Raw genomic sequence first — 24,268 nt, forward strand, 5'->3', positions numbered from 1 at the left:
TTCGGTGGGTCTCCTCACAGGGTTTGTTGGTTTACGCTTTTTAGATGGCGTGCGCACTGTGCTGTGGGGGGGGATCTTAGAATGCTTGGTTGAATACACATGCAAGCCATTGCCATCCCATTTAGTAGATGCGGGCCTGGTTATGTTGGATATGACATCAGACACTATGCCTGATGTGGCTGTTTTTAGATGGGGTTTGACTACGCTGACTCCTTTTTAAAACAACGGTACAGCAAATCTAAACAAGCTGTCGAACAAACCACCCAGACCTGCCCCATATTGCGTATTGGTGCCGATATACCCTCCGAGCTCTCCCCCCGCCTGTGATATTTTACATATTTTGCTTCATCTGCGTTGTAGACAGCCGTCCTTTTTTTTTAAATGCTGTCTTATCGGACGGAAGTCGAGCTGGACACCTTCCCATATAAAAAGGGTATGTGTTGATTTTGGTCATCTTTCAAATCAATTTCTATGTCACCTACAGTGTAGTGAGGGGTGTCAAATTGTAGAATGGGCACCGGGCGGTCATCGTCTGTTATGGTAAATGGCCTGTATTTGTATAGCGCTTTACTAGTCCCTAAAGACCCCAAAGCGCTTTACACATCCAGTCATCCACCCATTCACACACTGGTGATGGCAAGCTACATTGTAGCCACAGCCACCCTGGGGCGCACTGACAGAGGCGAGGCTCCAGGACACTGGCGCCACCGGGCCCTCTGACCACCACCAGTAGGCAATGGGTGAAGTGTCTTGCCCAAGGACACAATGACCGAGACTGTCCAAGCTGGGGCTCGAACCGGCAACCTTTCGATTACAAGGCAAACTCCCAACTCTTGAGCCACGATCGCCCCAAGGAGTCCAAGATAACTGTGGCAGAAACACCTTTAGATGGAAAAGAAGGACAACAACTTAAGGAAAAGGTTAAGCAAATACCTATTTCTGGCACAAGCACAAGGTAAGCAGAACTGTTATCCCAAGACGTACAGACCCAGCTTGACTGTGCTATTCAAATTGCTCCATCACTAAAAACACAGAGGAGAGAACATTTACTCAGGAATAAAAGAAATGTTAACAGCCTGTTTTGTGCATTTTTTACAGAGGTTAATGCATAGGCCAATGACTTACACTGCAATTGTTATACGCAGATGGAAGACAAAGCAGCACTTCTGTGTTACTGGCGGCTTCTACTACAATAGAAAGTTACTTTTGTTAGGTATTACCTGTAATGGCCCTTTATTCATCAGCCCTTAGTAAACAGGGTAAATGACAGACAATAAACCAGTAAAAAATACACAAAACAGTATCCACATCTGAACGAAAGAGTAAAACAGTGAAATGTGGATTATTAAATATTAGGTCTCTCTCCTCCAAGTCTCTGTTAGTACATGACTTAATAATTGATCAACAAATCAATTTACTCTGCCTTACAGAAACCTGGTTGCAGCAGGATGATTATGTTCGTTTACATGAATCAACACCCCCGAGTCATTCTAACTACCAGGAACCTCAAAGCACAGGCAGAGGGGGCGTTGTGGCAGCAATTTTTTCACACCAGCCTATTAATCAGCGAAAAACCCAGACAAACTTTTAATTCATTTGAAAGCCTGATGCTTAGCCTTGTCCAAAAGTAGAGTTGAAATGTACAAGTTGTCACTGACCAGAAATGGGAGATGGAAGTATGTAAATATAATAATAACCACTGCAGCCAAAAAGAGTGCACGACAAGCCCAGTTGTAAGTAAGCTATTAAAACTCGACTGTACACTGTGTTTGTGTTTTCCTGCGAAATAATAAGTTCCTTTGCAGCAGCCTTTCAATGCCTCTCTCTGTCTCTCGCTAGCAAAGTTGACCCAGACAGTAAAGTAAAGCTGGTTTTTGGCTACGGGCCTGACACAGAACCCAACGTATTACCCAGAGGTCCCTTCATTACGGTTCGGAGCCGCTGACCTGTTTTATATATGTGCGGAATAGTTTTCTATACGAGATCGCTGCAAATAGTGCAGCCTTACGTAATGTCCACCCTACTGTTACTTATTTATATTAAGATTTTTAAAAAAAACTTAGTATTCGTATGGCGAGTAGTCTTCAGTAATAGTAATAAATCACACAGCAGTAGTACATTCATGTAGTTGTAAAAAGCATGATAATATACTAAGTAATCCAAAGTATTCAGAATACGTTACTCTTAGTAACAACAAAGTCACAAGGCCAGCATGTTGTTGCCGTTTCAGGAGGATAAGAAGAACATGAATAGAACTATTCTTTGTGTGACTTGATAACAGCTGTCCAGTCTTTTCAGAGAAAACTTGACATTCTAAAACAGGATCTTCAGCAGGAATGTACATATTTTTCCTCAGTGAAAGGGTGTTAACGTTACTTGCTGCATTTGCACAAAAACTGACTGAAAACTTTAAGAATCGGTTTGATGGCTTCGCTTTTGGAGATCAGCTCCACCTTTTCATGAAAAATCCCTTTCTAGTGAAAAATATCATTGCATTCTCAAAGGAGGTTGCACATGTCTACAAATGGGTGGATATAGGTTCTCTGCAAATGGAACTTTCAAGCTGATATGCTGTTAAAAGAGCAATGTGAAGCATCTGATTCTTCTACCTTCTGGATGCAGACTGTGCCAAACACAAGGTTTCCATGACTTACCAAAGTGGCAGTGTATACTGTTGAGGAATATATATATATATGTATATATATATATATATATATATATATATATATATTCTTATTGCTTATTTTCTGATTATGTTGTTTTATGTATTTAAATAATAAAGGCCTGTATAAAGGAAGGCCAGCTTTGACTCACAAACCAATTGCTTAGCCAGACTGGAACTTTGCAGAACAGGAAGTCTTGTGCAGAGCTGCAGAGGCAGTATATTAAGAACAGGAAGCAGATGCAGACAGAAAAAGCGGAACTAGGCAGATGGTAGCGCACGTAATCACTCTACCAGCAACACACACACACACATCAAGTAAGGCCAGAGGTAAAGAAGCTGTTTTGATCGAAACTGTGTGTGATGTGTGATTACCAAAATAACAGAAGGAGGGAGCAGACTTATATTATACACCTCCGGCTTAATGCTTTAGATCTGCAAGTGGCTTAGCGCTGTGCACATCTCTCTTCCGGAAGATGATTGAATAAAATGATTATAAATACTTTGACCAGTCTGAGTCTGCGTCTTCTCTGTCCAGTAAAAGAATAAAAAGAACTGGGTTCAATATTACCTTAGCCATGTTTGGATTGACATATAGTTTTTGATCAGCCTTCTCAACTGTTAACATGATTAAAAACAAACTTCACTCACAACTGACTAATGAACTTTTGCATGCTTAACCCTTGGATGCACAACCTACCAATACCTACACTCTTCCACAAGTGGGGTCAAAAAGCAGGTCTGCAGGTCCAGATGGCGTCAGCTCCAGGCTCCTGAGATGCTGCGCAGATGAACTGTGTGGCATCCTAGGATATCTGTTCAACCTGAGCCTGTCACTGGGGAAAGTACCACAGCTGTGGAAGACCTCCTGTGTGGTACCGGTACCAAAGACCTCCCATCCCAAGGACCTCAGCAGCTACAGGCCGGTAGCCGTGACATTGCATCTGATGAAGACCCTCGAGAGGTTGGTTCTAAACCATCTGCGCCTGAGGTCTTCATTGGATCCGCTGCAGTTTGCTTACCAGCCTGGCATTGGGGTGGAGGACGCCATCATCTACCTCCTGCACCGAGCTCTGACTCACCTGGAGAAGCCTGGAAGCACTGTGAGGATCATGTTCTTTGATTTCTCCTGTGCTTCAACACCATCCAGCCACGACTTTTGAGAGACAAGCTGGAGCTATCGGGAGTGGACCACCACATGTCCCAGTGGATACTGGACTACCTCACAGAACGTCCACAGTATGTGAGGTCACAGGGCTGTGTCTCTGACACACTGGTCTGCAGTACGGGGGCCCCACAGGGAACTGTGCTGGCACCGTTCCTCTTCACCCTCTACACTGCAGACTTCTCCATCAACTCCCCATGCTGCCAACTACAGAAGTTCTCTGACAACTCTGCCATAGTCGGCCTCATCACAGGTGAGGACGACTCAGAGTACAGACAGTGGACTCTGGACTTTGTTGACTGGTGTCAGCAGAACCACCTGCTGATCAACGCCGGGAAAACCAAGGAGTCGGTGGTGGACTTCCGGAGATGTAGACCCACCACACTGACACCGGTGAACATCCAGGGAGTGGACATTGAGATAGTGGACTCTTATAGGTACCTGGGTGTTCACCTGAATAATAAACTGGACTGGAGCCACAACACTGATGCTCTTTACAGGAAGGGTCAGAGCAGACTCTACCTGCTGATGCGGCTGAGGTCATTTGGAGTACAGGGAGCGCTTTTAAAGACCTTCTATGACTCTGTGGTGGCTTCTGTCATTTTTTACAGTGTTGTATGTTGGAGCAGCGGTTTATCGGCAGCTGAGAGGAAGAGGTTGGATAAACTCATCAGGAAGGCCAGCTCTGTTCTGGGATGCACCCTGGACCCAGTGCAGGTGGTGGGAGACAGAAGGACTCTGGCCAAAATAACATCTCTGATGGACAGAGTCTCCCACCCCATGCATGTAAATGTTGCTGAACTGCAGAGCTCCTTCAGTGACAGACTGCTACATCCTAGATGCATGAAGGAGCGTTTCCGCAGGTCCTTCCTCCCTGCAGCTGTCAGACTGTACAATCAGAACTGCTCCCAACAAACATAGATGTTTACTTCTGCGCTGTAACTGCAATAAGTTAATTAACCGATTCGCACTACAACCTGGTTTGCCTCTTATCTGTAGTTATTTTTATTTAATTTAATAACTGTACAGTACTCTCTGTTTATAGTAACCATTGTCCTTAATGTAAATATGTAAGAAAAATTGTGTATGTTTCTGTTCTGTGTCCTGTGTACTGTTTGTTTATATATATGTCTTTTTGGCTGCTGTTACAACCAAATTTCCCCCTGTGGGACAATTAAAGGATTATTCTATTCTATTCTATTCTAAAAATGACCCCAAATAGAAACAATGCTTTTTTCTATAAACTCGGTTGCTATTCTTCACAATCTTTAAAACGAAGAGTTGTAATATTTTCATATTTGAGGTATTCCTCATAAAACATGTTTGTGACATGAGGCCCTTTGCATTTTTATTTATTTTTTCATTAATTTTAAGAAATTGCAGTTTTTGTATCCTTGTATCACTTTTGTATGCTTGCTCGGCATATACTGCAGAAGCTAGGTCTTCCCTCTGAAAGGCACAAGTTGTTCATCCACTGTAACACAATCACCGAGGATGAATTTCTGCCTGCAGTTGACCAGGAACAGGCCCCATATGTAGCAGAAAGCTGCCATGTGGTTTGTTTTCAGTCGGTAGGCTCTGGTCCTCTTGTCATCAAAGTACAAGAAATGGCGAATATCTTCAAATCTTTGAATTGACAGAGTGGCCTTGTACAATGGGTTACACCGACTGGTACATTCCAGTTCTTCTCACTTCCTGCAAGAATGGTCAATCAAATGAAGGCCAGGAGCTTATGTTTGATTACATTTTTCCACTCTTTTCCCCTTTCTGTGGCTACTCTTCGTGACTCCATGTTTGTGCATGTCAGCACCTCTTCTATTATCAGACATGAACAACTTCCACGCATCTATTGGGGAGACAGTACTAAACCCAGGTGCAAGCCCTGGCCGACTAATTCAGAATATTGTAGCTAGAGCAGTAAGAGGGGCTCATTCTCTTAGACTCAGTATCCATTTCCTCTTCAGAGGACTCATCAGAGGACTCCTCTGTATCTGACTGGCCTTGTTCAGTGGGGGGGACAATAGTCTGGGTCCTCTATATCTTAGATGTCAGATTCTGAGTCAGTGCCTCCGATGGGCTCTTCATCCCATCCGTCCTGGATCATTTGTAGGGCAAGGTCCACAGGGATCCTAGCTGGCCTCATAGCAGCCATGTTACTTTAGATATTTAAAAAAAAAACAACATCAGAAAGGACAATGTTTTTAAACTATAAACAGGGCTGCACATAAATGGTTCGCAGGTGCGCATTCACTGTTAAAATAAAAGATGCGTACCAGATAAGAAGTTGGAACGCGCGTTTGCGTATTTGATGTTCTGGAGGAGGACAGACATTTGTTCAGAACTCTTAAAGATGTCGAAGAAGCAAGCTCCGTAAGCAATTAGTTTGGTGTTCTTCCACCCAAAAGAAGCATGTATTCTCTTAATTTCTAGGAATACTTTTATTTTGACAGCGAATGCGCACAAGGGGACCACTTATGTGCATCCCTGACTATAAATCATGTATGTTACTGTGTAAAAATTAATTCCTGATCCATCAGATGTGTAAGTGGGACAGTCAGAGTTGCTAAGAATGAAAGTTTCATAGAAGATTCCATAGGAACTCCTTGGGGTCATTTTTTTCCCACTTGTGGAAGAGTGGGGTAGTGATACAAAAACTGCATTTTTTCTAAATTAATGAAAAAATAAATAAAAATGCAAATAGCCTCATGTTACAAACATATTTTCAAGAAAAACAACCCGTGGGGTCATTTTTGATCCCACGTGTGCATCTAAGGGTTAAGAATTGCATTGACCCCATTTCACCCAAAATTTAAAATGTTAGCTGCAAATGTCCCTGCAAATTTCTCCCACTGAAGTGAGAGTCAGCACTGTTTTACAGTATGCAGTTTGGTATTGTGAATACTTTCATTCTTTTTGTAATTATGCCTTTTCAAGACCAAAGAAAAATGCAGGTATGTCAGAGGCACAAAGAAATGGACCTTCCCTGTCGAGCGCTGGGAGAATAACGGCTTGTGTTCTTACATGGCGCTGCCCCTGTTAACCTACTAGATGGCACGCGTTGCCTTTAGACGATCAGGAATAAACATATTTTATAAAGCTACAATTACTTACAGAACGAATGATTATGACCCATCATATTAAAACTGATAAAAATCATGCCTCAGAAAAAACCCAGTGGATAGAATATTAGAAACATTTCTCCCACTGAAAACACTACGTATAGATGAACATATTGAACTTATTCAGATTTCCTTACGTGAAATACTGAGCATGCATCAAGGCGTTATTTCATAGGGGTTTGTTGTTACCTATCAAGCAGCTTTCCCACTGAAGCATAAGACCTCAGTAAGAGGGACTGAATCACCTCTATTATAAGTCAATGATAGTTTGTGTTGTAAGCTACCTCATCTGTTCATCGACAATTATGGACAGATGACTTCCTGTACTCTTTTGTCAAACTACTGCATCTGTCTTCATGGTCAAAAATGTGAACATTTTCTTATTTACATTCAGATGTACGATGAAGCATTTTTCTACCTACCTGGCTCTTTTTGGAGTGGTCATTTACTTTCTCCTTATGTAAAAGTCAGATCATTCCTCACTTGATTTAAAACTGAAGAAATATTATGTGAAAAATGTTAGTGGAATTTTATCATGGACCAAAAAAAGACCAGATCCATTTTTTTTCAAGCAGTCAAGACTACCACAATGTTTCCTGTTTTACTTTGAAGGTCCCTGTCTTATGTCAATGTATTGTTTTGCTTCCTCTCTGTCTAGTTATGTTTAATTAGGTTCAGCTGTGTCTCTCTCCTGTTTGCCATTCCTCGTTTCCCTCTGTGTCTATATATTGTTTGTGTTCACTTCTGCTCCTGGTCGAATTGTCTGTGTTACCTCTGTGTTTCTTCCCCATGTTGTGTCAGCATTTCTGCCGTCAGCTTTCCCTGTGTTTCTTGGTTCCACGTCATTTGTTTCTGGTTTCCATCCTCAGGTTATATGTTTATGCTTAGTTTTCCCTAATTTAGGTCTGGTTTAGTTTTCTCTGATCCACCTGTTTGTAGTTTAGTTCAGCTCTAAATAAAGGCTCACCTTTTCAGGTGACCCCTATAAAGACCCCTATGAGAAGACAGTTTGCCCGCCCTGGAGCCAGGCCCGGGGAATATACTAGAGGGCGAGCGTCTGGTGGCCGGGCCTTAGTCACTGGGGCCCAGCCAGGCACAGCCCGAAAAAGATACATGGGCAGGTCTTCCTGCAGGCTCACCACCTGCAGGAGGCGCCGTTGGGGTCGAGTACATTGTGAGCCGAGTGGCGGCCAGGAGTGGAGGTCCTGGCAGACCGATTCCCAGATACCAAGTCTGGCTATTGGAACATGGAATGTCACCTCTCTGGTGGGGAAGGAGCCGGTGTTAGTGTGTGAGGTTGAGAGGTACCAGCTAGATATAGTTGGGCTCACCTCAATGCACAGCTTGGGTTCTGGAACCAGTCTCCTGGACAGGGGCTGGACTCTGTCTCAGTCTGGAGTTGCCCCTGGTGAGAGGCGGCGGACTGGAGTGGTATCCCCTCGGCTTTCTGCCTGTATGTTGGGGTTTCTCCCAGTGGATGAAAGGGTTTGTTCCCTGTGCCTCCAGGTCAGGGAATGGGTCCTGACCGTCGTCTGCGCTTATGTGCAGAGTGGCGGTTCAGAGTACCCAGCCTTCTTGGAGTGCCTGGGTGGGGTACTGGTGGGTGCTCTGCCTGGGGACTCTGTTGTCCTAGTGGGAAACTTCAATCTTCATGTGGGCAACAACGGTGAGACCTGGAGGGGCTTGATTGGGAGGAACAGCCTCCTGGATCTGAACCTAAGCGGTGTTTTGTTGTTGGACATCTGTGCAAACCACAGTGACAGGGGATTTCTTTGAATCACCCCACAGTTCTTCAGCTGTGACGCCTGAGTTAGAAAACACAAACACTGCAGTTGTCTTTACTCGCGAGGACGGTCACAGAGCGCTCGTACTCGCAAGAGGCACTCACGGACTCGCGCTCTGTCACTGTCTACGTTCTTTATTTATACAAGCTTATGTGTGTACAAAGGTAACAAAGATAACTCAGAGCTACGGTTTTCCCCTTTTCTACGTCTGTATGTTCTCGTAAAAGAGCTGAGGTTTCTATTTTCTACATCTGAATGTTCTCTGAAAACAGGAAGTGGTTAGCTGCTAAATAAGTGAGAAATAAGTTTATCACACAAGAGTTCATGTGAAAAGTCACGTAGACATGTGACTTTTCACATGAAAAAAACACATTTCATGTAGCTGATCACACTATATACAATTTTCTTTTAACATTCCCTCCTGTAGATCAGAAAATGAAATGTACATGTTATCAGTAAGTAACTACTTGTCTTTCACATGTTCAGTTACTATATCATTAGTTGCACTTCATCTTCATCTAACAAATAGGAAAAGAAGTCTTCATGATCTTCATCGGTTTGTGGTACCTCTGCATATGCTGTGAGTGATGTTGCTATCATCTGTGAAATTACAGCTTTTAACCCTTTAAGACCTACCATAGAACCAAGTCCGCCAGAGCTTATATTATATTTTTACATGTTGTAGAGCCATTTTTGGGAGCATTTCAAGTTGCTATACATCAATACAACCATTACAGCCTAAATTTTAATAATTTGTATGCATTAAGTGCATAGTAATTACATAAATTGCAAAAAAGTGCAATAAACTACAAAAAAATTTAAAATCGTTTTTGTTTTTTAACATATATTTCTAGTTAGAGAAATTTAAGAGGCTTATCCCTCAAAACTGTAAATACAAAAAAGTTGCACAAACTAGTTTCCCACCACAGGAAATTTATTTTGAGTGTCTTCATAGTTTTATTTTTGAAATACACCAATTTCTATACACTGCAGGAAAAAAGAAAATAAATATTATAGTGCAAATTTGCAAAAAAACAGCGTATGGATCAAAATAAACTATTTCCAGCAGTGCAATATGAGTCCTAAGCAACCCAGAAACGACACAGAAAGTCATAAAGTCAAACATAACTTTTAAAAACACCAGTATAAGCTCATGAGGCCTTGATGGTAAAAAACTACATTTCCGCGAAAATGACATCACTTCCGGTTTCGGGCAGGTCATGGCGGACATGCGATAGTTCACGCTGATGGACGTAGAAAGTGTTATGAACAGCTGATCGGATCGGCAAAGCGAGTTTCTGGAATATTATGTTTTTGTTGCTGCAAGCGCTTTTTATGCAGTTTTTGCAAATCTATATGTGGAAGGAAACCGTGACCTAGGACAAGCTGATGGCATCAGATGTAAGTACAACTCCTCCAGTTTCATATGCAAAAAAAATTATTGCGCTAGCTCACGTGGTTGCAGTGCTACCGGGATTTAAAAATAGTTACGCAAAACGGAGCGTGCCCGCTCTGACCGGTTTTAAAGGGTTAAACAAGGAATAACAGTGTGATCAGAGATCAGAATTGGTGCACATGTTCCAGTGTGTTTCCCATATATGGTTGGTTGTGTTAAACACGTATCTGTATCAGGCATTATTCATCCAAGGATGGATGTGGTCTTGTGTCATGTCCAGTAGATGTGAGTTGTCATGTGTTCATCTCTTATCTCGGCTCATGTATGGGTTTCTGCCGTCTTCCAGGTCGGATAGTCTGATGAATAGAGCCATTGCCAGTAGTAAGACGCCAGTCATCACCTGAGAACACTTCATGCTTGAGGTTGGCCACACCCAAATGTATCAGTGAGCCTAAAGTTGGTCAGTGGCTGGAGAGATAGGAGTGCGAGCTGAGCTCAATCAGCACTCCTCTCTCACCACTGGACCCACTGACACCTGGTGAAACACCCCTTACACTTGTGAATCTCTGGTGGTCTGGACTTCAAGCTCTACTTTTTTGCAGTGGCTCTGATGAATCCAAGATGGTCTCTCTGCTATCTTACAGGCTGTGGGTGTGGTCAACCTCAAGCATGAAGTGTTCTCAGGTGATGACTGGTTCGAATCCGGCTCGAAGGACCAATTTAAATGACAGGGGATTTCTAAGAATCACCCCACAGTTCTTCAGCTGTGACGGCTGAGTTAGAAAACACAAACACTGCAGTTGTCTTTACTCGCGAGCACGGTAACAGAGCGCTCGTACTCGCAAGAGGCACTCACGGACTCGCGCTCTGTCACTGTCTGCATTCTTTATTTATACAAGCTTATGTGTGTACAAAGGCAACAAAGATAACTCAGAGCTACGGTTTTCCCCTTTTCTACATCTAAATGTTCTCTGAAAACAGGAAGTGGTTAGCTGCTAAATAAGTGAGAAATAAGTTTATCACACAAGAGTTCATGTGAAGTAAGTCACGTAGACATGTGGATTGCTTAGTGATCAATAAAAAACACATTTCATGTAGCTGATCACACTATGTACAATTTTCTTTTAACACACAGTTTGGCCATAACGAACACCATGTCTGAACATAAGAGTGTCCATAAGTGCATGTGGCACCAGGACGCAGGACTTGCGGCTGCAAGGTGGTTGGTGCCTGTCGCGGTGGTAACCCACGAAGCAAATGGTGGACACATGAGGTGAAGGGAGCCACCAAGCTGAAGCAGGAGTCCTACTGGGCTTGGTTAGCCTGTGGGAGGCAGCTGATAGGTACCGACAGGCCAAGCGGAACGCGACTAAAGCAAAAACTTGGGTGTGGGAGGAGTTCAGAGAGTCCGTGGAAAAGACTTTCAAACTGCCTCGAAGAGATTCTGTCAAACCCTCAGGCAACTCAGAAGGGGAAAGCGGTGCTCTACCTGCACTGTGTATAGTTTGAATGGAGCCCTGCTGATTTTGACTGAGAGAATTGTTGAGGGTGAATAGGCTCAGAGTAGAGCCACTGCTCCTTCAGATCGAAAGGAGCCAGTTGAGGTGGTTTGGGCATCTGACAAAGATGCCTCCTGGGCGCCTTATCAGTGAGGTGTTCAAGGCATGTCTCCATGACCCGGCCCAAGATAAGCGGAAGAAGATGGATGCATGGATGGATTTTTTTTTTTCTACAATTTTCAGTATATATTCAGAAGATTCCAGTTAATATTACATGATGTTGAATTTAATTTGTATGTCAAAAGCAGTTGTTTATACTTTTCTCTCTCTCTTTTCATCAGCTATGTGTTTGTGTTCTTCTTGGAAACCTTACGGTTAGAGTATTAGACCTACATAAATTTACTTCAGTTTTCTTTTTGTATTTTTTATAACTTGAAGATGTCAAACTGAATTGGCCATTGTGAAATAAATAAAATGTTTTATTCAATCTGATTTTAAAGACTATAAAACTGAGAGGTGTTCTCATCTGTTCTTGAAGCCTTCATGACACTGCGAAAGTGTTAGACATAGTGTCCATTGTACGACACTTGAGCAATAACTCCCACATTTCTTGTTTGATGGGATGGTATTAAAAAAGTTCAGTTATGTGACTTGGCTTTTTGAGCACAGAATGCATGATTATGTTTTCATTTGTTCTTTCATAACATGTTTAATACTTTTATTAGAACACTGAATGTTTAGCTGTTCTCAATTTTGTTTTCTTTTTAAAAATTGTGTATGTGTGAGGGGGTGGTGGGGGGCATGGTGGACAAATAGCAACAGATAGCAGGCTATAGTGTTTTGTTTTATCATTTTTATTCTCCATGATTCTTTCACAGAGTGGACCAGGACAGCGCTGAGGTTCCCAGTGGTCAGTCTGCACAGCAGCATCAAACACACTTGGACTCCATATTTATGGTCTGTACATGTACAGTGACTACTTATACATCTATTCTGTTCACAGTCATCTCCATTCTGTATGTGTATGTTTTACCTATTGTAGTGTTTGGAATATTTAGTTATTCATCTTCCTTCTTAACCATAATGGTGTATAACAAATACCACTCTTTTGTTTATTTTTTGTAACTCACTTTAGCTAAGCAGGCAGCTTGTTCCAAAGAACAGGTCTACAGTAACTAAAAGCAGCCTCAGCACATTTAGATTTAATTATGTGACTAATTAAAAGATCTGCACCTTATAAATTACGAGGTCTGACTGGATTAGCACATTGTACATTGGTCAAATCAAAGATTTATTGGGAGGCCAAACCACTGGGAGCTTTATGAACTAAAAACAATATTCTAAAGATAATTCTGTATTGAAGCAGGAGCCAATTATTTTCTTCTCTACGCCCATCTTTTTACTCCCTATGTATTTATATACAACTGTTGCATGTCATTAAATTATGTTCTTCCTCATCATAGTTTGTGTTTCTTACTCCCCAACACTTTTGGGTCTCTATGCTCTTTTTTTCTACTTTCTCTTTCTCTTCTCACTATAACCTTAATGGATGTGAGTGATTCGGTAATTCATAAAGTATTCTGTTCCAGCTGCTGGAGGAAAACATCATCACTTTCGTGAAGAATGAGCTGAAGAAGATCCAGAAGGTTTTCAGTCCAGATTACCCAGAATGCTTAGAAAGTCAGAGAGAACATGAAGAGCAGAGCAGGAGCAGCAGGAAGGCATTTGTGAATATCACAATAGATTTCCTGAGGAGAATGAAGCAGGAGGAGCTAGCTGACCTTCTCCACAGCAGTAAGAGGATTTCTTTAAAGATTTAAATCTGCTCGATAAATAGGATAAATAGGATAAATAGTTACTGATGTCTCAAAAAAGGGACAAACATACATTTAAAAAGTGTACTTGATAAATACTTAATTGATGTTTTTTTGTTTGTTTGTTCTTATAGGAACTTCCAGTGGGAACTTCCAGTGGAGTCAGTGTGAACTTAAATCTTCTCTGAAGAAGAAGTTCCACTGTCTTTTTCAGGGGATTGCTAAAGCGGAAAATCCAACGCTTCTGAATCAGATCTACACAGAGCTCTACATCACAGAGGGAGGGACTGCAGAGGTCAATGATGAACATGAGGTCAGACAGATTGAAACAGCATCAAGGAAACCAGACAGTCTAGAAGCAATAATCAGACAAGAAGACATCTTTAAAGCCTCACCTGGAAGAGATGAACCAATCAGAACAGTGCTGACAAAGGGAGTGGCTGGCATTGGGAAAACAGTCTTAACACGGAAATACAGCCTGGACTGGGCTGAAGACAAAGCCAACCAGGACATCCAGTTCATATTTCCATTCACTTTCAGAGAGCTGAACGTGCTGAAAGAGGAAAAGTTCAGCTTGGTGGAACTTGTTCATCACTTCTTTACTGAAACCAAAGAGGCAGGAATCTGGAGCTTTGAAGACTTCCAGGTTGTGTTCATCTTTGATGGTCTGGATGAGTGTCAACTTCCTCTGGACTTCCACAAAACTACAATCCTAACTGACCCTAGAAAGTCCACCTCAGTGGATGTGCTGCTGATTAACCTCATCAGGGGGAAACTGCTTCCCTCTGCTCGCCTCTGGATAACCACACGACCTGCAGCAGCCAATCAAATCCCTCCTGACTGTATTGGCATGGTGACAGAGGTCAGAGGGTTCACTGACCCACAGAAGGAGGAGTACTTCAGGAAGAGATTCAGAGAGAAGAAGCAGATCAGCACCATTATCTCCCACATCAAGACATCACGAAGCCTCCACATCATGTGCCACATCCCAGTCTTCTGCTGGATCACTGCTACAGTTCTGGAGGATATGCTGAAAACCAGAGAGGGAGGAGAGCTGCCCAAGATGCTGACTGAGTTGTACATCCACTTCCTGGTTGTTCAGGCCAAAGTGAAGAAGGTCAAGTATGATGGAGGAGCTGAGACAGATCCACACTGGAGTCCAGAGAGCAGGAAGATGATTGAGTCTCTGGGAAAACTGGCTTTTGATCAGCTGCAGAAAGGAAACCTGATCTTCTATGAATCAGACCTGACAGAGTGTGGCATCGATATCAGAGCAGCCTCAGTTTACTCAGGAGTGTTCACACAGATTTTTAAAGAGGAGAGAGGACTGTACCAGGACAAGGTGTTCTGCTTCATCCATCTGAGTGTTCAAGAGTTTCTGGCTGCTCTTCATGTCCATCTGACCTTCATCAACTCTGGACTCAATCCCCTGGAAGAACAACAAACAACCTCCCAGAAGTCTGAAACAAGAGAATCTGCAGATAAACACTTCTACCAGAGTGCTGTGAACAAGGCCTTACAGAGTCCAAATGGACACCTGGACTTGTTCCTCCGCTTCCTCCTGGGTCTTTCACTGCAGACCAATCAGACTTTTCTACGAGGTCTGCTGACACAGACAGGACGTAGCTCACAGACCAATCAGAAAACAGTCCAGTACATGAAGGAGAAGCTCAGTGAGAATCTGTCTGCAGGGAAAAGCATCAATCTGTTCCACTGTCTGAATGAACTGAATGATCGTTCTCTAGTGGAGGAGATCCAACAGTCCCTGAGATCAGGAAGTCTCTCCACAGATAAACTGTCTCCTGCTCAGTGGTCAGCTCTAGTCTTCATTTTATTGTCATCACAAGAAGATCTGGATGTGTTTGACCTGAAGAAATACTCTGCTTCAGAGGAGGCTCTTCTGAGGCTGCTGCCGGTGGTCAAAGTCTCCAACAAAGCTCTGTAAGTAAATATGTGATTATCCTTTAGTATTAAAATGCTCAGTCAACTTAAGAAAAATTATCTAAATAATTATTAATTGATTTTTTTTAAATCATTTCCACTGTCCCCTAATAAGAGCTCTAAATATAGAATCTAGAATGTAATGTTCATCAGCATGTGTAGCTAGTTTATTAAATTTTGAACGTTTCATTGCTGCACAAACATTTGTGTGTGCAATTGTAATCAAGGTACCACCCAAACTTATCCCATTGTGCGCATAAATGTAACAATCACTAACTCCTGAAGAACAAGTACAAAATGTAAATACTAAAAAAATACAAAATCAAAACTTAATGACATGGTCTTTCAGTCTTCTCTGGTAGTTTCATTAGTCCCAAGTTGTAAACTTGTCATTTTGTCCTGATATGTTGTTCTTTATTCTAATGCATACAATGTCAGCTGATTGTTACTGTACCTTGTTTCTTGATGTCATTAAATATAGATGTAGTGCTTTTTTAAATATACGCTATAGTTGTCACAAGAAGGAGATGCAGAGTTTTTCATATTTGTGTGCATTTAATGGGCTGACTTTAAATACCATAAAACAAGGGAGCTCATTATTGATCTCAGAAGAAAAAACAGGTGGTTCAGCAGCCACTGATGATAAATGGGTGAAGGCATGGAGAAGGTGTTTGCATTGGGCACACATGTATTGGAGGACATCATGTGAATACAAAACATAAACTCTTTAATTGGGAAGGCACAGGAGTGAGTACACTTTCTGAAAGTTCTCAGGAAGATCAGCTTCCCACTTCTGCTAGTGTTTTTCTTTCACTGTTCCACTGACAGTGTTCCGATTTGTGGCATTTGGGTGAGGTACAGCATCAGCTCTGCAGCTGTTAAATGTCCCTGCAGAGATTACTTCCAAGAAAATAACAAAAAAAACCCAGCTACCTACAGAACAGGTCAGGTGAACAGTGGTTAGCACTGATGCCTCAGAGGAAGAAGTTCCTTGGTTATAAATCTGCCAGGGCCTTTCTGTGTAGAGTTTGCATGTTCTCCCTCTGTCTTCCTGGGTTGTCTCCCGGTTACTCTGGCTTCATACTATAGAGCAAAAACATGGGATTAGGTTAACTAGTTATTCTAAAGTTCCCATAGGTGTGAATGACTGTCTGTCTCTCTTTGTTAACCACATGACAGTCTGGCCAACTGTCCAGAGCGTGCCTTGCCTCTCACCCTATGTCAGCTGGGATAGGTTACAGCCCCTCCACACCTTAATTTGGATAAATGCAAGAGAAGGCAAACATTAAGGAGTCATCACACTGCTCTCCATTTTCTTGAACATCACCATTCTGAAAGCTGCTATGACGTGACATAAAAGTGTTTAAATATGTTTAAAGCACATGTTGAAACTTTGAATTACTGAGTGTACTGTATGTGAGATTTACTTAATTTATTTATTTTAATTTTCTTTCTCATTCATATCTTCTCTTATTACTTTTACTTATACTACACGGAGAGCAATTTTGATTCACTAGTTTATAAACTAGTGACTGCTAGTTTAATGCATTAAATTTTGTTGTATTTTACAATGACCAATATATAGAGGAATTGGGGGGTAATTTATACAACCCAGATGTCCAACTGTAATTTTGTTGCTTTTTATCGCCATTGTCATATTCCAGAATCTGAGTCTAAAATGTAAAAGTGGATTAGAAAGGATTACATTTCCAATTATGAAACACAAACTATGTTTTTCTTTGTTTGTTTAGTTATAGTGTGTTTTCAGAAATTCTAAACCAAAATGTGCAGGAGGTGGCATTCAAAAGGACTGGTATTGAGCATGCTTTCAGAAAATGGTCAATAAAAGAAAGAAAAAAACCCTTAAATTGGGTTGTTTCACATAGATGATGAAAAGTGGTGGCCAAATATCCTTGGGCAAGATGCTAACCCCAAATTGCTCTACGATGCATCCATCAGAGTATGAATGTATGTGAATACATAGATATAAAGGACTTGAAGCATAGAACAAAGTGCTTGTGTGAATGGGTGAATGTGGCGTAGTCAGATATGCGGATGCAGACAAAAAGGGAACATGAGGACACAACACCATGGCAGGGCACCAGGTGAGGACAGCGGGCCATGACAGAACCCCCAGTTAACGGGAGCCTCCTGGCGACCTGCCAAACTTGTCAGGGTGCCGCTGGGGATATCGAGAATGGCAGACCGAGGCACCCAGGGACGTTCTTCCGGACCGTACCCTCCCCAATCCACCAAATACTGAAAGCCCCTACTGCAGCGCCTGGCATCCATAATCCGGGCAATGGAGTAAGCTGGGGCACCATCAATAATCCAGGTGGGTGGAGGGGGCCTGGGAGGAAACATGGAAGACATTTTGAATCTTCATATTAGTAGGTAGCTACAGTCACAGGATTAATGATGGTGTCAATGCAGAACGGCCCAATAAAATGGGGAGACAATTTCCTGGACTCCGTGCGCAAGGGCACGTTTCTCCATGGATAACCAGACTTTCTGACCTGGAGCGCAGGCCAGGGCAGCAACCCTGCGACAATCGGCCATTCTTTTGTTCTGGTCCTGGGTCCAGAGGAGAGCAGCTCGGGTGGCCCTTCACATATGCAGACAATGACGAACATGTTGCTGGACGGAGGGGACCTTATGCTCCCCCTTGGAGATGCAAAGGAGGGGGGGGGCTGATAGCCCAGGGATGCCTAAAATGGCGACAGGCCCGTGGCGGAGGATGTCATCGTGTTATGAGCATATTCCACCCACGGCAGTTGGGAATTCCACTGAGACTGATTTGAGGAAACCACACAGCCGAGCATCGCCTCCAGCTCCTGATTGGTCCTCTCCATCTGCCCATTAGTCTGAGGGTGAAATCCAGAAGAGAGACCTACTTGGGCTCCCAGCGCCGAGCAGAACTGCTTCCACATCCGCGATGTGAACTGTGGACCTCGGTCAGACACCACATCCTGAGGAATGCCGTGCAGGCGGAACGCGTGGTCGGTCAGCAGCTTAGCAGTCTGTAACGCGGTCGGCAGCTTGGGCAAAGCTGCCGACAATATGGGCAGTTTTAGAGAAGCGGTCAACAACAGTGAGAATGACTGTGTTACCAGAAGAAGGGGCCAGTCCAGTAATGAAATCCTGGCCTGAGGAGTCTAGGAGGCGGAGAAGTGGATGCCTTATTCTGGGCACAGGTGGGACAAGCAGCCATAAATTCCTGGACATCTCAAGCCAGAGACGGCCACCAGAACAAATGTTGCATGGAGGTGCAGGTGCGGTTCTTACCAGGGTGGCAGGAGAACTTAGTAAAATGGGTTCACTGGATCACTTGGGCATACACTGCTGTGGGCACATGCAGGGGGTGAGGTGGACCTGTACCAGGACCGGGTTCCCCTCTCTGAGCATCTCTGATCTCCCATGTGAGTGACCCGACGTTGCAAGCAGCAGGTAAGTTGGTCTTGTCCCTCTCAGTGGCGTCCCCTGGCGACGGGAATTGATGAGAGAGGAAATCAGGTTTCACGTTTCGGGAGCCTTGACGGTAAGTAATAGTCATATTGAAGCTTATGAGAAACAATGCCAACCTGGCTTTCCAGGAGTTGAGGCGTTTCGCTGTCCATAGATACTCGAGGTTCTTATGGTCTGTCCATACAACCAGGTGCTGCTCCAATCCCTCAAGCTAGTGTCTCCATTTTTCCAAAACATTTTAATGGCCAGCAACTCTGTCTCCAACGTTATAGTTCTGCTCCACCTATGTGAGACGATGGGGAAAATAGGCACAAGGATGTAGCTTATCCCCTGAGCGCTCCGACAGCACTGCTCCAACTCCTGAGTCAGATGTGTCCACTTCCATAATGGACGGCTGGGAAAGGTCAGGCTACACCAGGATGGGGGCAGATGCACACCATTGCTTAAGCTGATTGAAGGTTTGCTGCGCCGCTGGGAACCACTGAAAAGTTAGCAAAGCCTGGGAACTTCTGCAGCAGCTTACGCATCCAGGACACTGGCCACTCGACCACCGCTTTGACCTTTGCCGGATCAGCACGTAGCTGGCCCCGTTCCACAAAGTATCCCAGAAAGGCAACTGAGGACACTTAAAACTCACATTTTTCCCCCTTGACCAAAAGCCGGTTCTCCAGCAGTCGTTGCAGTACCTGACGAATGTACCTGCTCCTAGTGTTCAGCCTCTGACTTGGAAAAAATCAAAATATCGTCAAGGTGACAAAGTGATTCAAAAAATCCCTCAAAACGTCATTTACCAACGCCTGAAACTTGGCAGGTGCTTTTGTAAGACCAAACGGCATAACCAAATACTCAAAATGGCAGAGGTGAGTATTGAACGCAGTCTTCCATTCATCCCCCTGTCTGATTCGGACCAGATGGTAAGCATTCCTGAGGTTCAGTTTCAAGAAAACCATGGCCCCCTGTAACAGCTCAAAAGCAGAAGATAGTAAAGGCAACAGATTTTTAATTTTGATGGTAATCTTGTTCAACCCACGATAGCCTATGCACGGCCTCAGAGATTTATCCTTCTTCTCGACAAAAAAAGCCGGCCGCTAACAGGGACTTTGAGGGGCAGATTCTCCCTGGTGCCAGAGAGTCTGTGATATAGTGCTCCATGGATTCCCGTTGCGAGGGGCAAGCGAACGAGTTCTTACTGCACCTCTCGGCAAGGTCACGATAAACCGAGGGCACAGAGGAGAGATCAGGGGCGCTGCCTGCCTCAGAACATGGTGAGGGAGACGCAGTGGGTGTAGCACAGCGCAAACCATTTTCGTGTCACCAGCGACTCCAACCAACAACACTTTCCTGGGGCCAGTCAATCTGCGAATTGTGTAAACTCAGCCATGGGAAACCAAGAACAACGAGGGTCCCTGAGGCATCAAATAGGAAGAAGCTGGTTCTTTCTACATGATTTCCGGACATAGAGAGCTGAATGGGTTGGGTTTGGTGAGCGATGGGGTAAGTTTAGTGCCATTCAACGCAGAAACCTGAAGTGGCTCCACTAGCGATGTCAAAGGAATTTTTAATTCTTTAGCCAGTGAGCAATCTAAAAAACTCTGTTCCGCACCGGAATCAATGAGGGCCAAACACTGATGTGTATGGGTGTGGAGAAGGATTTTAGCCAAGCACTTGACTACGAGTAGGGCAGCGTCTTTACTAGTGCCCGCCAGCATCCCCACGCTTACAGACGGGCGCGCCCCTTTTGCCGCGCCGGGCATGCATCAGCAAAATGTTGCCTTTTCCCACAAGAAAAACACTCACCGACTTGTGGCCGTCTCCTCTGATCCGCGGGCGAGAACTGAGCTCGTCCGAGCTGCATCGGTTCCTCCTCCTCTCTCCAGAACATGGCCTCGAGCCTCCGTCCTCCGCGGAACTCCTGAATGTTGCTGCACTGTCACCATACTGTTCCATGTGGTCATCCATTTTAATGCCCATAGAAATCAAAGCATCAAATGAAGCAGGCAGCTCTTAGCAGACAGTTTGTGTTTCAGTTTCTTATTAAGGATATTCAGAAAAGCGGAACACAGCACATTCTCCTGCCACCCTGTCTCCTTAGCCAGAATCCAAAAATCAATGGAGAAGTCTGCCACGCTCCTCTTACCTTGCCGAAGATTAAACATCCTGTGGGCTGCTGCATCCTCTCTCGAGCCCTTATCAAACACGCTCCAAAACTTAGAGAGAAAGTCAACATAGGAAATTCCTGGGCGTCCGTTGAGGACCATTTCAGAGCCCATTCTGTTAACAGGCTCATCATCTTTGAGTCATCTTTGAGCTGTCGGTGGCATAGGCCTGCAGCATTCTTTTAATTTCCGCTAGGCTTTGGAGGAGAGCACTCTGCTCCTTGGAAAAATGATGAAGCATTTGTTCATGCCGGTCCAATTTGTCCCCATGCATTGCCAGAGCCTGCTGCATTGACGCAGAATCCGCTGGGTCCATTCCTGGCTGGATCATTCTGTCAGCTATTAGGATTCACAACCCACATGCAGGACTCTTTGAATGAAGATTGTCACTCACCTGACTGTAAATAAATGCACTAAGTGCAGAATATTTTCTTCTGGTGACGATGGCCCGTGTCTCCTTTTCCTCTGTTCCCAAAACCCATGCATCAGCTTAATCCACCTGTTTTCGAGATCGGTTTCTCAGACAATGATCCAGCTCTGACAGGTGCTCAGTCAGTCTCCTAAGACTGATCAGCTGCAGGTGTGTGATTGCTTTCTGGTGCGGCGAGTCCCATGACAGGGACACCACTCTTCGGGCTCGGACTTGCAGGGAGACCAGAACATGACACACACACACACAGATGAGGAAACAGGGAACATGAGGACACAACACCATGGCAGGGCACCCGGTGAGGACAGCAGGCCATGACAGGCGTAGTGTATAACACACACTGAGTGCGCTATATAAGAATCAGTCCATTTACCAGTTACCAAATGCAGGGTTGTATCATGGTTGTAGTAATAAATTATAATGTTTTTAATGGTATCTAGCAACAATATTGTCATGGTCCTGAGTCTGAGGACTCGGTGTTTTTTGTTTCTTTATATTATTCTTTGTTCTCATTTATTCTGTTTTGTCTTTTGTTTAGGTTTGCTATGTGTTAGTGTTTTTGTTTCATGCCTGCCTGTGTTCCCTCTGTCTGTCCATGGTGTTATTGTGTCTGCTCTTGAGTCTGCCTGTCAAGTTCAGTGTCCTGTCTGGTTCTCTGTGTCTGTTAGTTTCCTGTTTTATTCTGAAAGTTCATGTCTCATGTCAGTGTGTTCAGTTTTACCTCTCCCCTGTCTCGTTAGCCTAATTTCTCCCAGCTGTGTCTCCCTCCTGTGGCCCATTCCCTGATTACTCCCCGTGTATTTTAGCCCTGTGTTTTCCTGTGCTCTCTGTCGCGTCGTCTGTTTAACTCCATGTCAGTCTGCATTACTCTGTGTTACCCGGTATTCATTCTGCGTCTCTCTGCCATCTTTCTTTGTGCATTTTGCTCCTCCTCCCGTGAGTGTTTGGTTTAGTTTAGTTCTTTAGTTTTCCCAGTTTAGGTTTGTTTACTCCCCGCTCTGCTCTTCCTGTTTTTGTCACCTTATCACCTCTGTAAATAAACACTCACTCGCACCCCAGCCAGTACCTGCATTTTGGATCCTTTTTTTTTTCAATACTCCACATGACTGCTCCCCAGCCATGACAAATATTTAGAAATATTAGAATTATGAAAGTGAACAACAGTACTTTACGCCTGGGTCAGCAGGTACAAAACTAGATTTAGTAGCTAATATAGCAGCTCTTCACTGGTTTCTGTTTCTATATAAAAGTATTCTCATAAGTGCTGCTAATCAGGCACCAATTAGGCACCTGATTGTCAGTACCTAGGGTACTAGAAGCTAAACCATTTGCAGAATAACCTGTTTAGATTTGGGAAAAATGATTTGGCAAGTTTTTAATACGTGCAACCCACAAAGAAATAATCGACCAAACACAAATTGCCTTACTTTTTGTAATTTGTTTCTTTATCTGAGTATGTTCGATATTAAGTTATTTTATTTGTTAACAATAATTATTTGTTTTCAGACTGAGTGCCTGTAAACTCTCAGAGAGAAGCTGTGAAGTTCTGTCCACAGTTGTCAGCTCCCAGTCATCTAGTCTGAGAGAGCTGGACCTGGGTAACAACGACCTGCAGGATTCAGGAGTGATCCTTCTGTCTGCAGGACTGGAGAGTCCACATTGTGCACTGGAAACTCTCAGGTCAAGATTCAGTTTTCTTATGATTACCAAAGTGTTAATTTTATCATCATTATATTACTATTTCATTATAATTTTAATTATATAAAATGTATGGGCAGAATTTTGTGCCATCAGAAACGGAATTTTAATAAGTTAAATTCAAATTTAATATATATATATATATATATATAATATCATATTGAATCTGAATTGTAACTTAAATAAATGCTTTTTAAAACTGAATTTGAATTAGCCTAATTTGAAATTCAATGTATTGGTTTAAAAATGATCGTCACTAAATTGAAATTGAATTATATAGTTTGAAAATGAATTCATTTGCTTTAAAGCTGTATTTTTTTTAAAAAAAAATATACCTCTCGAATAATTTCAGTTTCACTTCTCACCCTTCAGTTTCAGTTCTACAGTTAAATTTCAGTTCCAAACTTCATTTCTTTTTGGCACTTACATTCGGTTCTGGTTCCAGAGTAATCAAGCACAGATTAATAGAACTATGTTTTACAAGGGGACCGAAAGTGTTACTGACAGGAATCTACAGCATCTTGAGTTGGAGCTAGATTAAGAAGTCAGTTGTCATGTTGAATGACCAGTGTATCTCAGGTTGTTAATAAATGTATAACATGTATAAGAACAAGCGTCATGTTAAAAATAATAGCCGTACAGTAACTTTTATGCTTATTGTAGCTGTTAGCTAAAAACACTAATTTAGCATAGTTTGCCTTGTTTTCAACTTTGACAAACAAATATGATTCCAAAGTTGTCGTGTTGTACCTTCTCAGAGCCCTGTATGCTTGCAGAGACCCCTACATTAGGGAAACATGCAAATGAATGTCCAAAACATCATATTTTTTCACAGTCTGGCAGGGGGAAACTGTATGTGTTGCGAAAAAGGACTCAAATGCAGACCAAAACAGAATGTGAAACGTGTCGTGGAATAACAAAAACGAGCCATTTATTAAGGGCTGGCAAAGAAGTACAAAAAAAAGGCAAAGATGAGGCTAAACAATAAACTAAACTGGATGAACTAACACCTTACACATGGAACCTGGCATGGAGACATGTAAAAAACCTGGACATGAACACAGCAGACGACCTGAGAAGGAATGACTGAAAACACACGGACTAAATACACACAGGAGGCTAATGAGGGAAGTGGGAAA

General features: G+C 43.1%; 1 protein-coding gene across 7 annotated transcripts in view; it reads left to right on the forward strand.

The window, feature by feature from the left end:
* Positions 1-24,268, forward strand: part of LOC146391788 (protein NLRC3-like) — a 453,804-nt gene that overhangs the window by 4,717 nt on the left and 424,819 nt on the right. For 2 of the 7 annotated variants that reach the window (XM_084915584.1, XM_084915590.1), the window contains exons 3-6: positions 12,504-12,582; positions 13,215-13,419; positions 13,574-15,380; positions 22,938-23,111. In XM_084915584.1, the coding sequence (XP_084771710.1) occupies positions 12,504-12,582; positions 13,215-13,419; positions 13,574-15,380; positions 22,938-23,111 (2,265 nt within the window). Of the gene's footprint in view, positions 1-12,503; positions 12,583-13,214; positions 13,445-13,573; positions 15,381-22,937; positions 23,112-24,268 lie in introns of those variants that run through there. The other 5 variants (XM_084915663.1, XM_084915627.1, XM_084915679.1 and 2 more) reach the window with 5 other exon arrangements.

This window comes from Perissodus microlepis, chromosome 3, assembly GCF_051167445.1.
Source record: "Perissodus microlepis isolate ML-2025 ecotype Zambia chromosome 3, ASM5116744v1, whole genome shotgun sequence".
Classification (NCBI taxonomy): domain Eukaryota; kingdom Metazoa; phylum Chordata; class Actinopteri; order Cichliformes; family Cichlidae; genus Perissodus; species Perissodus microlepis.